Source organism: Mesoplodon bidens (assembly GCF_964165515.1).
Source record: "Mesoplodon bidens genome assembly, chromosome: 14".
Lineage (NCBI taxonomy): Eukaryota > Metazoa > Chordata > Mammalia > Artiodactyla > Ziphiidae > Mesoplodon > Mesoplodon bidens.
In genome coordinates, this window is record NC_138170.1 from 36,573,177 (window position 1) to 36,595,688 (window position 22,512).

A 22,512-nucleotide genomic window follows, 5' to 3' on the forward strand; every position below is an offset into this window, starting at 1 on the left:
ATCCAGTAAACAAGAAATACTAGTTATAGTAATTTAATTTCTGTCAACACCTGTTTGATTTAAAAAGAAGGTAGTCAAAACGAGTAATATGATTTAATCTATCCTGTAACTGACTTTTTTTTTTTTTTTTTTTTTTTTTTTTTTGCGGTATGCGGGCCTCCCACTGTTGTGGCCTCTCCCATTGCGGAGCACAGGCTCCGGACGCGCAGGCTCAGCGGCCATGGCCCACGGGCCCAGCCGCTCCGCGGCATACGGGATCCTCCCGGACCGGGGCACGAACCCGAATCCCCCGCATCGGCAGGCGGACTCTCAACCACTGCGCCACCAGGGAGGCCCGATGTAACTGACTTTTGAGTAGACTTTTACTAATTGGGTCCACCAATATAGGTTGGGGTAAAGAAAAATAAAAGTGTATAGGGAAAAAATGCTGTGGATTATTTAGAAACTGGTCACTAAAGAAAAGAGAAGAGAGGATGGATTTGAGGTCAGTTCCCAGATCTCCATTTTATTCCTAAATTGCTAATAATAGCAACTTATAAAGAAAGAATTAGACAAAGGATGGAAATTAGGAATGAGGGCAAAGATAAAAAATACTGCAGATGATTTGGACATCTAGGGCCACTTGATGGTACTATAGAAATTTATAGTAAGCAAGACTTCAGATCCAGGGCTTAACTTCACAGACAGCTCCTGTGACACAAGTACCCTTTCCTCTCATTTTCCTTCTTTCCTAACACATATGATTGGCACCTACTGTTTCTTTTCAATCCCAGATAAATTTACTCCTCCTGTATTTCTTTTTTACATTGGAGGATAAAAAATTTAGTCTTTTCTATTTCTCCCTTCTTTCTTTAGTAGATCATATGAAGCATAGAGCCATTACTTATAAAATAAATATCACTATCAGTTTAGACTAATTCTTTTCAATCTCCTGAAAGGTAATAAGACCTTTCTACCAAATTATATGGAGCAATCTCAGGTAGCTCCCTTCAATTTTATTTCATTTTTACCACACACACCCCCTACTCATCACCTTCGTTTTATATGATCTACTTGTTGACATGTATCCATTGAAATCAATTTCTAAATTGAACTCTGAATCTAGTCACCAAAACTGTCCTTGAATCAACAAGACCATTCCAAAAGCCTGAGTGAATGATGAGTTTTGTATAATAATCTGAAGTCCTATATATTTTCATTAGGTAAAGCTATCACTGGAGTGATTTCCAAAGAGAGTTATTGCAGATGCATAGCTCACTCAAACGTGTGGAGGTCCACTCATAGCTCACAACTGGGAAGCAGTTCTCTGAGTGGAACTGCTTTTTTATACTAATGCAAAAGTATCAGCTCTAAAAGCACTTCCACAAAAACCTGAAAACGACATAGGTATAATGCACATTTTAAAATAAGAAATGTAATAACATTAATGATGAATTTAATCTACTCTAAATGCAAACAAGGAGTAGCAACCTAAAAAAAATTATACAACATGCATATGTTCAAAACAAAAAAGAACAATACTAAACTAAAATCAATTTATTAAAATGATGGGATTATGGATATTTTTCTCCTTTTTAATATTTCCAGTATTGTCATTGTCAGTTGTGTAATAAATATAAAATGTTTAAAAGACCCATTAAGCTCTAATAAAAAAAAATAAATCTAAAAGACAAAAAAGTTATATATATATTAATTTTATTTGCACACTATTCCCAGCACCTCTGACTCACAGAATTTATCCCAACAGATGCCTTCTTCAGGCATGAAACTAAGAATGGTGTAGGTATCAGGGCTTAAATGTCTCACTCCAAGTTTATTGCGAATGAAATCAATTGGACACCCATTAATTGGACATTTACCCATTTATTGGACATTTACCCATTTATTGGACATTTATAAGTACATGGCATCTTGCTAAGTATTGTCTGTTTACAAAATAACATACTCTTCTTACCCTTAGGTAGCTGCCTAAAATTATCAGGGAGAGACAAGACCATCACATGAAAGTTAAATAATAAGGTAAAATAATTTTTTTTAAATCTGCAAGTTTAGTATATGAATAAGTGACAAATTCATTTTTCAAACACTCATTGAGGGTCTACTATTTGTAAAACTTTATTCTAAGTGTGGAAATCAGTTAGGTACACTTAAATTTCTGTCACTCCAAAAATAAGCCAAAAAATGGGATGTTTTGAGAAGGAGAAAGGAATTAGGAACCACCAATCTATCTGAACTGTAGGACATTCCTGGCTTACAGGGACAGATCTCATGTTAAGGGACAATCATTCTGTAGCTCACAGAACTGGAAATACATGCCTTACTCTTTTTTTTTTTAATTTTATTTTTTGCTTTATAACAAATTTAATCAGTTATACATATACATATGTTCCCATATCCCCTCCCTTTTGCGTCTCCCTCCCACCCTCCCTATCCCACCCCTCCAGGCGGTCACAAAGCACCAAGCTGATCTCCCTGTGCTATGCGGCTGCTTCCCACTAGCTATCTACCTTACGTTTGGTAGTGTATATATGTCCATGCCGCTCTTTCACTTTGTCACAGCTTACCCTTCTCCCTCCCCATATCCTCAAGTCCATTCTCTAGTAGGTCTGTGTCTTTATTCCTGTCTTACCCCTATGTTCTTCATGACATTTTTTTTCCTTAAATTCCATATATATGTGTCAGCATACAGTATTTGTCTTTCTCTTTCTGACTTACTTCACTCTGTATGACAGACTCTAGGTCCATCCACCTCATTACAAATAGCTCAATTTCATTTCTTTTTATGGCTGAGTAATATTCCATTGTATATATGTGCCACATCTTCTTTACCCATTCATCTGATGATGGACACTTAGGTTGTTTCCATCTCCGGGCTATTGTAAATAGGGCTGCTATGAACATTTTGGTACATGTCTTTTTTTGAATTATGGTTTTCTCAGGGTATATGCCCACATGCCTTACTCTTTAAACTGGCTTAGACAGCAGCTATGTAGCATTTTAATTAACTATCAGTATTGACATACCTTAAAAGCAGAAATCTGAAATAATGCACTGTAAGTAGTACTTGTAAGCCAATATTAGTCCAAGTTTAACCTATATATAACAAAGTGTCCAATGTTGTATCTAGATTGTAAGGGGAAGGTTGGGTATAACACAACTGAATTCAGAAATGCTGAAATGAAAATGCTTTAGCATATTGCTAACTAATTTGTTCTAATTAGTTAGCAATATGCAGAGAACAAACATTGCTGCCGAGTATTATTTTTAGAATGCCAGGACAGAAATTTACATATCAACATTAAAAATAACCCTATTTTGGGACTTCCCTGGTGGTCCAGTGGTAAAGAATCTGACTTCCAATGCATGGGATGCAGGTTTGATCCCTGGTTGCAGAACTAAGATCCCACATGCCACGGGCAACTAAGCCCGTGGGTCACAACTACTGAGCTCGCACACCTCAACGAGAGAGAGAAAACCCGCATGCCACAACTAGAGAGAAGCCTATGCGCCATAACTAGAGAGAAGACTGCACGCCACAAGGAAAGATCCCGCATGCCTCAATGAAGACCCCGCATGCCGCAACTAAGACCCAACGCAGCCAAAAAAAAAGAAAAAAAGAAAAAAAGAAAATAAATAATAAAATACTCCCCCCGTCCAAATAACCCTATTTTAAATCAACCTCTAGTTTATATATCTAAACTATCATAAATATTATTAAAGAACATCTGGTAACTATTCTTTTTTTTTTTTTTTGCGGTATGTGGGCCTCTCACTGTTGTGGCCTCTCCTGTTGTGGAGCACAGGCTCCGGACGCGCAGGCTCAGCGGCCGTGGCTCACGGGCCCAGCCGCTCCGCGGCATGTGGGATCTTCCCGGACCGGGGCACGAACCCATGTCCCCTGCGTTGGCAGGCGGACTCTCAACCACTGCGCCACCAGGGAAGCCCTATTCTTTTTTTTTTTTTTTTTTTTTTTTTTTTTTGGCGGTACGTGGGCCTCTCACTGTTGTGGCCTCTCCCGTTGCGGAGCACAGGCTCCGGACGCGCAGGCTCAGCGGCCATGGCTCACGGGCCCAGCTGCTCTGCGGCATGTGGGATCTTCCCGGACCGGGGCACGAACCCGTGTCCCCTGCATCGGCAGGCGGACTCTCAACCACTGCGCCACCAGGGAAGCCCGGAAGCCCTATTCTTGACCAAATAATATTTCTATACTTCTCTATTTTAATAACGTAAATATAAACTATATATTTTAATTATTCTATAAAGAAAAATTTAGTCATTTGTATATATATTAAAAGGTAATTAAAAGTTGATCTCTTACAAAGCTTAATTAAACTAACTACAAATTTGTTACCTAACAAACTTGATGTCAGAACTTATTTTAAAAAATTTTACACTTATTTTCAAATAATTATAATTTACATTTTTAAATTGACCACCTTTCAAAATGAAACTAAAGCATTTCACAACTTATATTATTCAATAAATCTATTTGTTTAAAATATTAGCAATTTTAAACAATTTACAATTAACTGAGGTTTTAAACTTGAGTATATAGCTAGTATACAGACATGATCTGAAGCAGGTGATCTTGTACACTGAACTTAAATGAATAATCCAGATGTGGCTGCTGGATATTCTGATCTTGTTTTGTTTTGTTTAATTACTATCAAATAATCAACCTCAATAAAACAGATCTTTACCTATTAAACCTTTGATTACAAATATTTTTTCTTACAATAAATTAAAGTCCATTTTTCTAAAACAGCTGAATTATGTTCTATTTGAGGAGATACAAAAAGCAAACATTTAAAATCATGTTATCTCAGTTGTACACATGAAACATATAATGTTATAAACCAATGTTACCTCAATAAAAAATAAATTAAGAAAAAATCATGTTACCACATACATGCAAATACTTTAAGTTGGCAGGTAGAACTTTAGAGTGGGGATCAGGAAAATGAACAAAAGTGAGTAGTTTGCTACTAATTAGCAATATGACTTTGGGCTAGTTATTAGATCATAATACCTTAGTTTCCTTATCTGTAAAATGAGGGAGAATTTTATGATTTCCAATCTTTCTTCTAGCTCTAAGTTTCTATGATTTGATTAATTGAATTAAGAAACCCATATCTGCATTAGGAAACTAGGTTCTAAAGTAATAGAATAACGTGATAGTGGGTTATAAAACTTAAGGAAAACAACAAAAATATTACAACACTAATTTGAAATATAGGAACTATCAGAAAGCAATGCTTTCAAGATAAACAAAACCCAGGAGCAATAGTTGCATATGCCTGTGATCATTTAATGGTGGTATGAACAACGGAGTTTACAAAACAGGACAGTTCATTTAAGGATACCACTTGCAGAAATATTTAATTTACAAAGCCAGAAACTACTGAGAAGTAACAAGAGAATTATACTGAAATATTTTACATCTTACTTTACAGAGTCCTGTTACACTCTGTAAAACTCACATGTAGAAACTAAAAATATTTAAAATGAATGATCACTAAAACTAAAACATAATAAAAGTGTGTATAGGGATAAAGTCGATTTCTTTTAATAACACACTACCAGCCACATAATGCTTACAATGAATTAACACTATTTTCTGTAAAATTGTGAAATTCTCTGAAGATTTAATTTTCAAACATGCCACCATCAAGCACCTAATAAAATACAACTTTAAATAAAAGTAAATAATTTACTTCCTATTACTAATCTGATACAGGTATTACTGGAGTCCAATTTTCTTTCAAAGGTCTTTTTTTTTTTTTTTTTTTTTTTTGCAATATGTGGGCCTCTCACTGCTGTGGCCTCTCCCGTTGCGGAGCACAGGCTCCAGACACGCAGGCCCAGCAGCCATGGCTCATGGGCCCAGCCGCTCCGCAGCATGTGGGATCTTCCCAGTCTGGGGCATGAACCTGTGTCCCCTGCATCGGCAGGCAGACTCCCAACCACTGCACCACCAGGGAAGCCCCCAAAGGTGTATTTTTTCAAAGAACATCCAGACACCCAAACATTATTTAAAAAACAAAAGAAAAATTAAAAAAAAAAAACTTTGTGTTAGAAATTGTCCCAGGACTATATTTTGACATTTTTAGCAACCTGACAAACCACTCTGTTTGCTTTCTTCTGCCAATACAAATCAAGCCAAGAAGCAGTTTCTTCATTATTTCATTCAATGTCATAAGACTACACTATGTTAGGGTAAAGGTCAATCATCAATAATGCATGCTGTTGCTACAGCTGAAATATAAATGTTCATCTGGGCCCTGTTTCAAAGGCTGGCCCATTGTAACCTATTTAATAAGACCTATAAAACTAGGAGGATGTGGGAAGACCAAGAAGTATAAAATACCCTTTTCTCACTAAACTTTGTTTGCCAACATCCTATGGAAAATTAAAGAAGGTACTTAGAGAACTTTAGGTAGTTGGCATCAGAAAGGTTTTCTTTTTTTTCTAGTAGCTTTAACAATTTCATGTTTTAAAAAAATTTGCTGGAGTGCTACCCAGCAGGCATCTATGACAGCATCATGAAGTTTCAGATTTAGTGTGAGTGGCTGGATAAAGTTGGACACTGACAGTTTTGTATATGCTGAAAGGCACCAGGATGGAACGCCATATTCAGCAATTGGGTATGAGATTGCAGTGCAGTGGGTTGGAAGATGTATGCATTGGCACTCTGTGTGGAACCAGTAGGCTTGCTGAAAAGGTTACTGCAGTCTTGACTTTGGCAGCTGTCTTCTTTAAGTGATCATGAAGAGTTAAGAGTGAGATCCAGAGTTAAATCTATGAAGATCAGAAGTCATGCATGTTTGAAGCACTGCCTGTCCTTTGTAACATTAAGTCATAAACAGAAGCATGGAATAGTCTTGTGGGTGGGGAGGGGGCGGGGGGGTTACATAACTGAGAAAGTGTCACATTTTAAAACACTCAGGTAATTTAACTCTCAACTTTCAGGGTGGCATTTAAGTTAAACCATCAGCCAATGTAATTATGTAAATGGAAGAAGCAACTTTGTAATATGTAAGTATGAATATCACCAGGTTAAGAGCCCCAAGCTCTTTGTCTACTATATGTCTGTGTCTTTCCAATGTACATTCTGAATACTCTGCCTCCAAAAGCAATTTGTAATGACTACTCAGTCTCAAGGAACACTTTTAGGCAAGGACTAAAAACTACTCTTAATACTACTAAGGAATACTCTGTGCTACTGTTCTTGACTGGATTTATAAAGGAAAGGCAATGCCTCAAACATGTACAATTTCTGGCCTTCACGTGTGACGCTGGATCTCACTCTTAACTCTTCACAAACACTTAAAGAAGACAGCTGTCAAAGTCAAGCCACTTCCACAGGACATATTCTTTTTGCAGTGACCCCTCCCACTTTTTCCACCACCACTAAATCAATTTTTTTTTCTCATCAGAGCTAAAATATAGCAAGACAGAATTATTCATGCACATGAGTGGTGTTTCACATATCTGTGCTGCAGGACCTAATACAGGATCACAGCATGCCTTCAACATTTGCAATTAGGTCCTGAAATCATATGACTCTATTGGGTATAGATTAAATACTGCATAGGTTTTTGCTAGAGATCACCCTATTAGTGGACCTTCAAAAATAGGTACAAAGAACTAAATACAAAGTAAAATAATTTCTTAGTAATAAAATAGAGAATAGTTGTTTTTAATTAAAGATAGGCCAAAAAAAAAAAGCCTCTTAAAAGCAAGCATGATAAAACTGAAAGGAAAAGTATATAGTTAAACTGGAATTTTAAGCTTCTAGATTCTAGAAACAGAGTTCTTTTAAGCATTCTGATCTTTTAAAAGATCAGAAAAGTTAGATTTTCTTTTTACATAGGAAAATCCATGATTATTACTCTAAATGATAGATGAATAGACATATGCAACACCCCTCCCCACCTCCATTATTAAAATTTATTTTTTAAATCGGGATAATTTGATCTTTAAGAAGGGCGTATCACAAACACATATTAATCGTGACAACATATCCTAGTGGGCAGAAGTTGGTTAATTTAAATAAGAGGAAATCCACAAATATTTGATATCATAAAGAAAAAGTCCATATAAACCCTAAAAAATAAACTCTTCAGCAGCTAGAGTATTTTTAAGCAATGTCGAAGAATACTACAGAATTATTCTATAATTATAAAAGTATTCTTAGCACGTGAAGGAAAACGATTCTAAACTACTTTATTTAACGAGAGGCATTCTTTAAAAATCCTTTTTCCTGGCACTAAAACTAAACTGTCACTAAAAGAAAAGCAGAATAGATTCCCCAAAAGCCCTCAAACTAAAATACAATTAGTATTCTGAAGTAAAGAAACCATCCCATTCCATCCCCAAAATCACAACCTTAAAGAGTTGCTACTTAAATATTAGCCAGTGCTCTGTGAACCATTTTATATTAAAATTGGATAGTTCTAAACATCACACATATAAAAAGTATTGTTTGACACAGTGCCATTTTGATGATAAATTGCAATCTATAGCTCAAATAATTCTACCCAGGGATTAACATTTCAGAGGCTGAGCCAGAGATTATGTGTGTGGATCTTGAATTTCATCATCTCCCTTTGGCACAATAGCTTATTCTTCCTTTTTTCATCTATTCTTTCATGAAGGGTCAGGAAAGCTTAGCCTTGCTGTTGCATTCATTTCATCTCTACATTAACCAGATACCTTGCAGTCTTTAGTTCTTATGTGTTATTCCATTACAAATGCTATACTGCCCTATAGTATGGCTAATGAGGTTTGTACCAAATCAAAGGGTGCCATCAAGTGGTTATAATACTCTAAACAGCATTACACTAAATGACTATTCCAGATAGACTTTCTTCAGTATAAACAAACTGTGCCAATCCTTATGAAAGAACACATAACTGGGGGTAAGGAATGGGGAACTAACCATATTAATTTTTGTTCTTTATTTTCTATCCTTCAGGGATTGCTTTTCTGCATGTTATATTTATGAAGTACAATTTTAGTGTCAAATTTAGGATTAATACTTATGTCAGCAGATTATCAAATGATATTTATTAGGCAAAATTCAGGCATGACAGCATTATTGGGAATTAAATTTATCCACCAAAATTCATCACTAGATTAATAGGAGCTTATTTCCGAAAATAAGCAATAATAGTGCAGTGTCTTGTCAGACAGTGTCTTGTCAGATCTATTTCTTATAACTAATGAAAAACTGCAAGGCTATGAAATAGAGCCAGTATTATTTGATCTATTTCATGCAGCCATTCGTAAGGTCTAACAAGGAACCAAGCAGTTGGTGTAAGAATGTATTTTCGGATACTTAGAAAACTTTCAACAGTCTATTCAACAGGCTACGAGGGTCATTTAGAGTTTTAAAGATAGGAATCTAGAACTGCTCTTAGAAAACACACACAAGATAACATGTAATTCAAATGGGCCCCACTCTGCAGAGATGGCTAAACTGCTGCTGCATTGAACCATCCTATACCACCAGGGAAATCTTACACATGGGTTTAAAGCATCTTCATAACTATATACTTAATTCTGTTGCAGAGAAAGTAAATTATTCAAGTTCAAAGATTACACAAGATGTAGAAAAGTAAATCATAAAAGCTAACTTGCTCTTTAGAAGATTTAATGAGCAATACTAATAATAAGGTAGCAAACTCCAGGCAAAACTAAAGATCCCTATGACAGCATTCGTTATTTTCTACATACCTGATGCAGACTGTCTACAAAAATATTTCTCATCACACACTTTCTTCCAGAGCCTTGTCACTCTCCCATCAAGTGGTGGAGTCTAATTGCCCTCCCTTTGAACCTGGGTAGGTTTGTGACTAGCTTGTGGCTAAGAGTGTGGGGAAGTAACACTGTAACTAGTGAGGCTGGCTAAGAGCTGGGGAAGTAACACTGTAACTAGCAAGGCTAGGTCAGAAAAAGGTGATGCAACTTCCACTTGGAGAGCTGGAAGAGTCACTCCTTACATTTCCAGCTGCCACAAAAGCAGTCTGACTGCCCTAAAAGAAATCCAAACTAACCGACTCAGAGATGAAAAAAGCAAGGCCTTGAGACTACATGAAATGTAAAAGCCCTCTTTCCCTGTACTCCAGCCTCATGTTCTAGCCCCAAACACCTCAGACCACTGCATCCTAAAAGACTCCAAGCTACAACTGCCCAGCTAAGCCCTTCTTAAATTCCTGACCCACAAAAACTGTAAATAACTTGGACAATGACTACAATAAGCACAAGTGGCAGAAAATGATCATTAAGTTCCAGAGGATAGTCAGCAGACTTCAACCTGCAATGCTTACAACAACACTTAGTTGGTTACATATGGGAATGCAATAGGCATAATTATTGCCCATGAAGCTTGGAATACAGATTGGTAACAATAAGCAGAAGGTCAGAAATTTGAGATCTCCACCTCTGATAGATGAGGAAAGAATTATGTGGGTTGGAAACGAAAAATGTTTAATTCTTATGTTTCATTTTGGGCAAGGAGTCAGATGTCCTGGAAAAAACTGAATTGGTGATGCAAGATCTTAGCACAGAAGGAAAGTTTAAAACTATCTTAGGACAATCCACATAAAAATACCAGAAACCAATGTAAGAGTAAGTAGGTTATATCAGAAAGGTAAAAGAAAAGACCAAGGCTTGAGATATGTACTTTAATAAGAAAAAGAAAAAAAAATTATTTAAAGGAGTCTGACTTGGAAAAAAATCATTCATACATGCAACTGCCTTTTGTTTATATCTTTTCTCCCCACAACCTGTCCTCACCAATTCTTCCCGTGTTCTCGCTATTGCTTAAGAATAACACGAGCATCCAAATATTCAAACTAGAAATCTGGAAATCACCCTAGACTCCCTGACCTCCCTCAACCCTCAGAACTGATTTAGAATTAATACTAAGAACACCACCTTCTAACCTACTGAATCTCTCTTTCTTCTTCTCTGTCTGCACCTGCTTATGCCACTGTCCTAGTTCAGGCCCCTGGATAACTGGATTAATTGCCTATCTGATCTTCAGCCCTTCAAAACTCAATTCATGCTCTATAGCAATACTTTTTTTCAAACTGTAGGCTATGACCCCTTACTGGATCATGGAATCAATTTAATGAGCTGCAAAATCAATTTAGTGGCTTGCAACCAGCTTTCTAAAACATCAGGAAGAAATACTAGGCTGCATCCCACAATAGACTAAGACGTGTTTCATGAATCTTTTCTTTTTGCTATATATAGGTGCCTATGTGTGTGTACTGGATCATAATGCGAAATGTATTTCTTAGTGCTGAACACTGATCTTTCAAAATACAAGTCTGATCATTTTACCTCATTACTTAAAACTTTTTTATACCTTACTAGATAGCTAACTAGAATCATGAATCAGAATCACACAGGGTCTAAGCAAATTTGTCTGTTTTACTAGACCCATAGGTGATTCTGATGGGCAGCCAGGTTTGGGACCCAGAGACCCTTGGGATAAAGTTCAGAATCTTTCATACAGCATACAAGGCCAGCCACAATCTGGTCCTTGCTCATCTCGGTAGTGTCAACCCCTTCTGCGCTCTCCATTTTGGGTATGAAGCTGTAGCAAATTTATCTCTGCACCTTTACCAAGGTTGTTTCTTCTGTCCCTACCCCAGACCCTAACCTTCTCATACAACTTTATCTTATGCGTAAGTGTTTTTTGTTTGTTTGTTTTTTTGCGGTACACGGGCCTCTCACTGTTGTGGCCTCTCCCGTTGCGGAGCACAGGCTCCGGCTGCACAGGCTCAGCGGCCATGGCTCATGGGCCCAGCCGCTCCGTGGCATGTGGGATCTTCCCAGACCGGGGCACGAACCCGTGTCCCCTGCATCGGCAGGCGGACTCTCAACCACTGCGCCACCAGGAAAGCCCTATGCGTAAGCTTTTGAAAGTCTTTCAAGCCACAGTTCATAAATGCTCTCTAAAGCGTTCCCCATGTCTCTGACAGACACGACCACTCCTTGACAACCTCGATGGACCTTCCACCTGCCTCTTTTCTAGCATTATCATTGTAGTCCTATCATTTGCTCATAGATCTGCCTCTCTGACTAGACTGAAAACTACTTGAGAACCAAAACCTTGTTTATATCCCCAAAGTCTAGGAAGTAAATGTACAATCAACTTTATAGTACCCAGTATAATGAAGCCCAAAAACATTCATTCTGTGACCCATTAATAGGATAATAATGGTCTCTTTTTTTTTTTTTTTTTTTTTTTTTAGTTTCTGCTTTATAACAAAGTGAATCAGTCATACATATACATCTGTTCCCACATCCCTTCCCTCATGCATCTCCCTCCCTCCCATCCTCCCCTGGTCTCTTTTACAAAGAGTTTAATCCTACTCTCCTTTGGTTGTTGTTGTTATTTTTTAAATCGAGATATAATTGACATATAACATTGTATTGGTTTTAGGTGTACAATGTAATGACTTGTTATATGTATATATATTACAAATGATTACCACAGTAAGTTTAAACATCCATCACCACACACTTACGATTTCTTTTTCTTGTGATGAGAACTTTTAAGATCTTAGCAACTGTCAAATACACAACACAGTATTGTTAACTATGGTCACTGTGCTGTATACAGTTTGAAAAGCAAAAAAAAAGGCCAGTAGAAAAATAATTTTGGAAAATATCTATAGTAAAAGAGCTTGGAAGGCATATATTGTTGATTGCTTTGGTTAAAGAAGTTTAATATGTATTCAGATAATGTAAATAAATCCTATGATTTTTAGTGATCTAATTAAGTTTTATACCTATTGCATGCCATCTGACCACTTTCCTAAACTTCTTAAGCTTAATGAGAAACGAGAAATTCTTCAAATTTATTTTACTGATTAATTTATTTCCAAATTGACTCCATTTTCAAAAGAATGCAATAATTCAGGTTTTATAAAATCAGAGCCATTAATTCAGGACAAAAACAGGAAATGAGGGCTTCCTTGGTGGCGCAGTGGTTGAGAGTCCGCCTGCCGATGCAGGGGACACGGGTTCGTGCCCCGGTCCGGGAAGATCCCACATGCTGCAGAGCGGCTAGGCCTGTGAGCCATGGCGCTGAGCCTGCACCACGTCTGGAGCCTGTGCTCCACAACAGGAGAGGCCTCAACAGTGAGAGGCCCGCGTACGGAAAAAAAAAAAAAAAAAAAAAAAACAGGAAATGAAAGGAAAAGCAAGAAGAAAGTTATATCAAGAAATTCTGCCTAAAGAAAGTGGCAACGGAGTACCTCTCCCTAACTCACCACTCCCATCCCCCACCCCCTAAGGACAGTTCTGTGCTTCTTAGCAAGCAGTGCTTATATTTAAGTTACATACATATATATGTGTTGTGTGTGTGTGTGTATATATGTATGTATATATACATATACACACACACAGAGGTATAAAGAGAGAATTGTTCTCCTATTAAGCCATTCAACAAACATTTAACATATTCAACACATAACTTTCCTTTCAACATAGTCTCAAGTGTTCTGACAAGTCTAGTTTATTCTAATGATTTGGTTGAAATAATCAACAAATGCCACAAGACAATTCAGACTGCCAGGATCTGAAAGGTAAATAACTCCAGGAAAAAAAAGGTATTCAGGGAAATAATAACAAACTGCTCCTCCTCTAGCTACAAACTGTCTGAGGATATACTATATGTAAGTAGCTCTTTTGTTTAAAGTTTGCAAAAAGCAACTTGGAAAGATGATTAACTATAAATATCTTCATTGCTGTGGTCCTTATGATCTCAATAACATGGTAATATAGCTAGGCCCCACAAGATTCAGGAGATGAGGAGTTTCTACCCTTGATTCTGATGTTCTTATATAACTTAAGAAATATCTTCTCATTACCTCCGTTTCTTAGTAATGAAATATCAACTACTGTCAACCAAATTTCAAAGGCAAGACAAGAAGAGGAGTTAGCAAAGCTTCTGTGTATTGCTCAGAGCTTCTCCAAAATAATTTTTATTTAAAAACAAGTCTGTCTTAAGGCAAAGAATATTCTTTAAGCATTGAATTATTTTAAACTAAAGTAGCATATTAATCAGAACAATGTTTTATCATGTCATTGAGCATAAGATTGTTATTATAAGACACTGTATTTCAATAGTTGCTAGTTGACACAATGCTGATAAAAACCAACCATTATACCCAATTTATGTAAGACCACAGAGACATGCTACAGAAAAATGAGTCATTAAATTCATGATATAAAACATTAGTAACTATAGTATAAAGAAAATAGTATCACAAAAAAATTTTTAGAGGGAAATCAGGTATTAAAAGACAAAAAAAATGGGTAGGATAATATTCACAGAGAATTGTGAAAATCTTATTTTCTGGAGAGCTTAGGGGTATTAAAGTACTAGGACAGTTTTGTATGCTCAAACTGGTAACTTTCCACAAGGGAGCTGAAGTACACAGGTAAATTTTGTTTCTCTAATCAGTTATGCATCTCTCTTATAATGTCAGCAATTCCATTTTAACAGAATATAATTCGTGAAAATATTCCACTTGCTCTTCTGTCAGTACAAATGCACCTATGTCCAATTACATAACGCAAAGTTCCAATTCTATACAAAGAAATAATTTAACTTAGATGTTTAAGAGTCTGTTATTTGTAATTCACTTCGTGGTTGTCTTTAAGCAAAAATTTATGTAGGCGCTTTCAACATATTAACTAAGTCTTTTAAGGTGGCCGATGTGGCAGAAAAACTAGAATGCCAAAAATCCATTCCATTATAAGACAAAGGAAGCTTTATTTACATATTACTGAGAGAATAGAAAAGAGAGAAAAGTGAAAGCAACAAACTGAAAAATCTTAAAACAAATACTTTTCTATTAAAAGTCTGCAGTGTCATTAGACTCCTACTGTAAAATAATTACCAAGTCTCTGTTCTAATGTCTTTCATCAGGGGAAAAAAGGCCTCATGCAGATTCATAACATCTTGTATGTGGCAGTATCTTTTACTGCTGAATTTCTATGAATAAACATGTAAAAAACTGCTCAAATATACTGCTGGTTTTAAATATCTCTGGTGTAGTATTAGGGGTTTGTTTTGATAGCTGACTGTCTTATCAGCTTCCTCCCTCCAGCTGGCAAAAAAACAGAATTGAAAGCAACTCTGGTTGTCTTTCTCTCTTACTCATCTATGTGAAAGGCATTTGAAGGTAGCTAGCAGGAAGTAAGAAGAATAAACTAAATGGCTCTAGCAATTTAGAAGACAGACTGCAGTATACTACTGTGACCCAATAATAACTACAAAAATTATATGCCATCAAATTCATTTGGTATAAAGTTCAGACAATTTTTTAGTTTATAGAAACTAGAATGTGCAAGGCTATGGTATTTTTCTTAACTCCCAGAAGTCACCTTTTAGTCAACTTATACTCATCTCCACGGACAGATAGTTGTTGGAGATACAGTAATCATCCACTAAAATACTTTCTATTCCAGTATCAACTTTAAATGGAAACGTCTATTACAATGCAAAAAAATATTATGTTCTGTTCTAATTCCTTAAGTTTTAAGGCTTCTTGATGAAATGCACACATTAATTCAAACCTCTAACAAATTTAAACTTTTTTTTTTTTTTTTTTTTTCAGTATGCAGGCCTCTCACTGTTGTGGCCTCTCCCGTTGCGGAGCACAGGCTCTGGACGCACAGGCTCAGCGGCCATGGCTCACGGGCCCAGCCGCTCCGTGGCATGTGGGATGTTCCCGGACCGGAGCACGAACCCATGTCCCCTGCATCGGCAGGCGGACTCTCAACCATTGTGCCACCAGGGAAGCCCTAAACTTTTAAATATTACTCAAAAATGTTATTTGAGGCTATAAGCTAGTGCCTTCCATTCACTGTCTACAAAAAGCATAATAAAGAAAATAAAACAAAAGGGTAACTACTATCTAAAGTTACATAGTAATAAAATGGGTTATCCACATGAGAAAGGTTTTCTTGATTGAATCACGTCACTCACCTATTTTTCAAAAATTGTGAAAACACCCAGTAGTACTTAAATTGTTCTGGGCAAAGATTTCATTGAAAATCTGGTTGCTGTTTGTTTGTTTTTTAAGGAACTTCATACACAAACTCTTACTACATTTTAAAGAAATCTCAATCTTCTGAAGTCCAGCCGTGTAAGAACCCCTAAGGGTCCCAAGATTCATGGTTAAGAGCCTTCAATGTGTATGACAGAAAGCTGGCTATGGCATCTATCACCAGTGCAGGCTACTGCCTGTCTACTGAGGGAAAGATGATTTCACAGATCCAGATAGTAGGGTAAGTGACTCCATATTTCAATATACATCCTGTTTGAAACTTTCTGCTTTTAAAGACGTGTTCTTTGGTCAAGCATTATCAATTCCAAACCTGGTATTCATGAGTTTCCACACCTGTTTTTTAACCTAATCAATTAATTAATTCCCTTGTCCCCCAAGTATTCCTTTTATTATTATTCCTAATAATAAAAAAAGTTTATTATTTTCTGCTCATTTGTAAAGTCTCTCTGCCATTTATTATTAGCATGTATTGAATTCTTACTATATACCAAGCATTATGCAAGATTCTTTTTATGCCTTTAATATCTTTAATCTCAACTATCATTTTGTAAGATATCTCAGTTTTACAGATGAGAAAACAGAGGTTCTGAAAGGATAAATAAGTATAAAGTCCAAATTTACACTGCTAATAAGTATGATTCAAATCCAGGTCTAACTGAGCCCTTGAGCCTTTGACCTTGCTTTTCCCACTCTCTAATGCTTCCCCAACTTTTCCTCTCAATTACCCTTAATAGTAAAGCAGCAGAATGCATACCTCTGAGGACCTGGGAAGTATAACCAAAAGCAGCTCAATCAAAACGTGACATTTCTTTGATTCATGTTTCATCTTTAAAATTCATATTACTTTTGCCTCTTTCTAAAATGATCCTGTGAATATTTCATTAAAAAAATACCTTTAAGTACATATTAGAGAAGAAAAGTTAACAATATAGAAAGATAGAAACTGCCACATATCTCTAGGGATAAACACAGGTAAGTTTGAAAAGCCGCTCCTAAAATGTTCTTGATAATTTCAGTCCATATTAACCCATCTATCTCTAATTTCTGTTATACTTTTCAACTATCACTATACATTAAACATAGCACATATCACTATTCTTGTTTCATGTGTGTATCTCTCAAACCAGATTGTAGTGTCTGAGTAGAGATGTTCTCATGCATCTTCTGTAGTACTTTATTAGTACAGCTAAGCTCTAAACCCAGTGCCTAGGACAGTAAATGTTTGATGAGTGAATGAGTAAATAAATGGTAAAATGCATGGGCTTCAGAGTCTGAAGACTTTGAGTTTGAGACCCAGCTAAGTGGTTTTCTGTGTGCTTTGGGGCTGGTCACTTAACCTCACTGAGATAAATAAATTATAATAATGTCCACTTTAGAGAGGTTTCGTAAGGATTAAATGAGGTATTTAATTTGATAACTTCCTCTATTCTTTAATAAAACTTTTCAAATATTATTTATGATTTATAAAGTTATTAATTGATCAGTTGATATAGTTTAATTTTATTTTAAGAGGCAGGTAAAGCAAGATCTTAAAATGAATGTAACACATTGGCCTAGCTAAGTAACTTTAGAAAGAAAACTGTAATAAATTCCAGTGAAGTATAACATCTGTTTAATATAACATCTGTTTAATTGATCTAAGTATGAGGGCTAAGTATGAGGGCAGAAAATTATTTTCATAATGTAATACATTTCACAATGTATAAAGTACTATCTTATACACTCATCCACCCCACTCCATTTTCCAAATTTTTAATTTGCTGAAAAAGTACATAAGCAGGTGACCCCAATGTTCCTAAAGCCACCTCCCTTCTGCATCAGAATTCTACTTCAGTAGGCCCAAGTTAGGGCCCAGGTATATGCATGGATGATTTAAGGCAGCGAATATTGGCTTAAACTAACAACATCAACAGTTCCTTCCTTTACCACTATTACCCACAATGTGAAGCATGTAAATCTGTAGATTCACCACAACTATACAGTGAATTTTTTAGTTTCTTAATTATCATATAATAGTTGTAAATTACTACAACCCTAGAAAAATCAACCACTCTTTTTAAAATGAAATACTCAAGAAAGTAATCTGTTGAACTATATGCTGTTCACAAACTAACCATGATCTCTCTGGCCTCTGCTCAAGTTAATCCAGCCACCGAAAGCACTCTCCAAAATCCCTGCAGCTGACTATCAGAAGTACTTAATTTCTTATCTAAAATCTCTTATTTGGATTTTAGGAAGGCAGTACAGTGTGTATGCCTACACGACAGTGCCCAGATAATAGCACATTCCCAGTGAGGTCTGAGGCAGCACCCCATAATCAAACATATTAATATATGTGCAGCAAAATGAATTTTCACACTAAGTGGAATAAATACTACAAATAGCCTCACTTCAGGACAGGTTTTGCCACCAAATGAGTTTGAACCAAATTTCCAAAAAATAATAAACACTTTAAAAAAGTCTTTAGGCAGTAGAGATTTTGGATTTTGAGATTACAAAAAAAGGACTGTAAAAATTTTATCTTTTAAAAAAATACAAATGAATGTATATGCAAAACAAACAGGCTGACACATATAGAAAACAAGAGTCGTTACCACTGGGGAAAGGGAAAGGGAAGGGGCAAATTAGGGGTATGGGATTAAAGGATACAAACTACTATGTATAAAATAGATAAGCAACAAGGATATAAGCACAGGGAACTATAGCCTTATTGTGTAAAAACCTTTTTCTTTTTTAACATCTTTATTGGAGTATAATTGCTTTACAATGCTGTATTAGTTTCTGCTGTATAACAAAGTGAATCAGCTATATGTATACATATATCCCCATATCCCCTCCCTCCTGCGTCTCCCTCCCACCCTCTGCAACCCATCCCACTAGGTGGTCACAAAGCGCGGAGCTATCCTCCCCATGCGATGCAGCTGCTTCCCACTAGCTATCTATTTTACATTTGGTAGTGTATATATGTCAATGCCACTCTCTCACTTCATTCCAGTTAACCCTTCCCCCTCCCTGTGTCCTCAAGTCCATTCTCTACGTCTGCGTCTTTATTCATGTCCTGTCCCTAGGCTCGTCAGAACCATTTTTTTTTAAGATTCCAAATATATGTGTTAGCATACAGTATTTGTTTTTCGCTTTCTGACTTACTTCACTCTGTATGACAGACTCTAGGTCCATCCACCTCACTACAAATAACTCAATTTCGTTTCTTCTTATGGCTGAGTAATATCCCACTGTATATATGTGCCACACCTTCCTTATCCATTCATCTGCCAATGGACACTTAAGTTGCTTCCATGTCCTGGCTATTGTAAATAGTGCTGCAATGAACACTGTGGTACATGACTCTTTTTGAATTATGGTTTTCTCAGGGTATATGCCCAGTAGTGGGAATTCGGGCTCATATGGTAGTTCTATTTTTAGTTTTTTAAGGAACCTCCATAATGGCTGTATCAATTTACGTTCCCACCAACAGTACAGGAGGGTTCCCTTTTCTCCACACCCTCTCCAGCATTTGTTGTTTGTAGATTTTTTGTTTATGGCCATTCTAACAGGTGTGAGGTGAACCTCACTGTAGTTCTGATTTACATTTCTCTAATGATTACTGATGTTGAGCATCCTTTCATGTGTTTGTTGGCCATCTGTGTATCTTCTATGGAGAAATGTCTATTCAGATCTTCTGCCCATTTTTGGATTGGGTTGTTTGTTTTTTTGATATTGAGCTTCATGAGCTGCTTGTATATTTTGGAGATTAATCCTTTGTCAGTTGCTTCGTTTGCAAATATTTTCTCCCATTCTGAGGGTTGTCTTTTTGTCTTGTTTATGGTTTCCTTTGTTGTGCAAAAGCTTTTAAGTTTCATTAGGTCCCTCTTGTTTATTTTTGTTTTTATTTCCATTTCTCTAGGAGGTGGGTCAAAAAGGATCTTGCTGTGATTTATGTCATAGAGTGTTCTGCCTATGTTTTCCTCTAAGAGTTTGATAGTGTCTAGCCTTATACTTAGGTCTCTCCATTGTATACCCTTGCCTCCTTTATCAAAAATAAGGTGACCATATGCGCTTTGGTTTATCTCTGGGCTTTCTATCCTGTTCCATTGATCTATATTTCTGTTTTTGTGCCAGTACCATACTGTCTTGATTACTGTAGCTTTGTAGTATAGTCTGAAGTCTAGGAGCCTGATTCCTCCAGCTCCATTTTTCTTTCTCAAGAGTGCTTTGGCTATTCGGGGTCTTTTGTGTTTCCATACAAATTGTGAATTTTTTTGTTCTAGTTCTGTGAAAAATGCCATTGATAGTTTGATAGGGACTGCATTGAATCTGTATATTGCTTTGGGTAGTATAGTCATTTTCACAATGTTGATTCTTCCAGTCCAAGAACATAGTATATCTCTCCATCTATTTGTATCATCTTTAATTTCTTTCATCAGTGTCTTATACTTTTCTGCATACAGGTCTTTTGTCTCCCTAGGTAGGTTTATTCCTAGGTATTTTATTCTTTTTTTACAATGGTAAATAGAAGTGTTTCCTTAATTTCTCTTTCAGATTTGTCATCATTAGTGTATAGGAATGCAAGAGACTTCTGTACATTAATTTTGTATCCTGCTACTTCACCAAATTCATTGATTAGCTCTAGTAGTTTTCTAGTAGCATCTTTAGGTTTCTCTATGTGTAGTCTCATGGCATCCGCAAACAGTGACAGCTTTACTTCTTTTTTTCTGATTTGGATTCCTTTCATTTCTTCTTCTTCTCTGATTGCTGTGGCTAAAACTTCCAAAACTATGTTCAATAATAGTGGTGAGAGTGGGCATCCTTGTCTTGCTCCTGATTTTAGAGGAAATGGTTTCAGTTTTTCACCATTGAGAACAATGTTGGCTGTGGGTTTGTGATATACGGCCTTTATTAAGTTGAGGTAAGTTCCCTCTGTGTCTACTTTCTGGTGAGTTTTTATCATAAGTGGGTGTTGAATTTTGTCAAAAGTTTTCCTGCATCTACTGAGATTATCATATGGTTTTTATCCTTCTGTTTGTTAATATGGTATATCACGTTGATTGATTTGCATATATTGAAGAATCCTTGCATTCCTGGGATAAACCCCACTTTATCATGGTGTATGATCCTTTTAGTGTGCTGTTGGATTCTGTTCGCTAGTATTTTGTTGAGGATTTTTGCATCTATGCTCATCAGTGATATTGGCCTGTAGTTTTCTTTTTTTGTGACATTTTTGGTTTTGGTATCAGGGTGATGGTGGCCTCCTAGAATGAGTTTGGGCGTGTTCCTCCCTCTGCTGTATTTTGGAAGAGTTTGAGCAGGATAGGTGTTAGCTCTTCTCTAAATGTTTGACAGAATTTGCCTGTGAAGCCATCTGGTCCTGGGATTTTGTTTGAAGATTTCTGATCACAGTTTCAACTTCAGTGCTTGTGATTGGTCTGTTTATATTTTTTATTTCTTCCTGGTTCAGTCTTGGAAGGTTGTGCTTTTCTAAGAATTTGTCCATTTCTTCCAGTTTGTCCATTTTATTGGCAAATAGTTACTTGTCATAATCTCTCACGATTCTTTGTATTCCTGCAGTGTCAGTTGTTATTTCTCCTTTTTCATTTCTAATTCTGTTGATTTGAGTCTTCTCCCTTCTTTTCTTGATGAGTTTGGCTAGTGGCTTATCAATTTTGTTTATCTTCCCAAAGAACCAGCTTTTAGTTTTATTGATCTTTGCTATTGTTTCCTTCATTTCTTTTTCATTTATTTCTGATCTGATCTTTATGATTTCCTTCCTTCTGCTAAGTTTGGGGTTTTTTTGTTCTTCTTTCTCTAACTGCTTTAGGTGTAAGGTTAGGGACTTTATTTGAGATGTTTCTTGTTTCTTGAGGTAGGATTGTATTGCTATAAACTTCCTTCTTAGAACTGCTTTTGCTGCAACCCATAGGTTTTATGTCGTCGTGTCTTCATTTTCAATTGTTTCTAGGTATTTTTTGATTTCCTCTTTGATTTCTTCATTGCTCTCTTGGCTATTTAGTAGCGTATTGCTTAGCCTTCATGTGTTTGTATTTTTTACAGTTTTTTCCCCTGTAACTGACATCTAGTCACATAGCATTGTCATCGGAAGATATTTGATATGATTTTGATTTTCTTAAATTTACCCAGGCTTGATTTGTGACCTACGATATGATCTATCCTGGAGAATATTCCATGAGCACTTGAGAAGAAAATGTATTCTTTTGTTTGGGGATGGAATATCCTATAAATATCAATTAGTCCATCTTGTTTAATGTATCATTTAAAGCTTGTGTTCCCTTATTTATTTTCATTTTGGATGATCTGTCCATTGGTGAAAGTGGGGTGTTAAAGTCCCCTACTAGGATTGTGTTACTGTCGATTTCCCCTTTTATGGCTGTTAGTATTTGCCTTAAGTATTGAGGTG

At 36.4% G+C, this 22,512-nt stretch overlaps 1 protein-coding gene across 6 annotated transcripts in view; it reads right to left on the minus strand.

Annotated features, from left to right (window-relative positions):
• The window catches only part of EHBP1 (EH domain binding protein 1), a gene marked incomplete at its 3' end in the record, with an annotated part of 505,676 nt that overhangs the window by 236,864 nt on the left and 246,300 nt on the right, over positions 1 to 22,512 (minus strand). Inside the window, exon 1 of one of the 6 annotated variants that reach the window (XM_081254155.1) lies at positions 9,739 to 9,842. The exons of the other annotated variants lie outside the window; for them this stretch is intronic. Within the exon in view, the coding sequence (XP_081110281.1) occupies positions 9,739 to 9,771 (33 nt within the window). The 5' untranslated portion in view covers positions 9,772 to 9,842. Of the gene's footprint in view, positions 1 to 9,738; positions 9,843 to 22,512 lie in introns of those variants that run through there. 6 annotated transcript variants of the gene reach the window in all.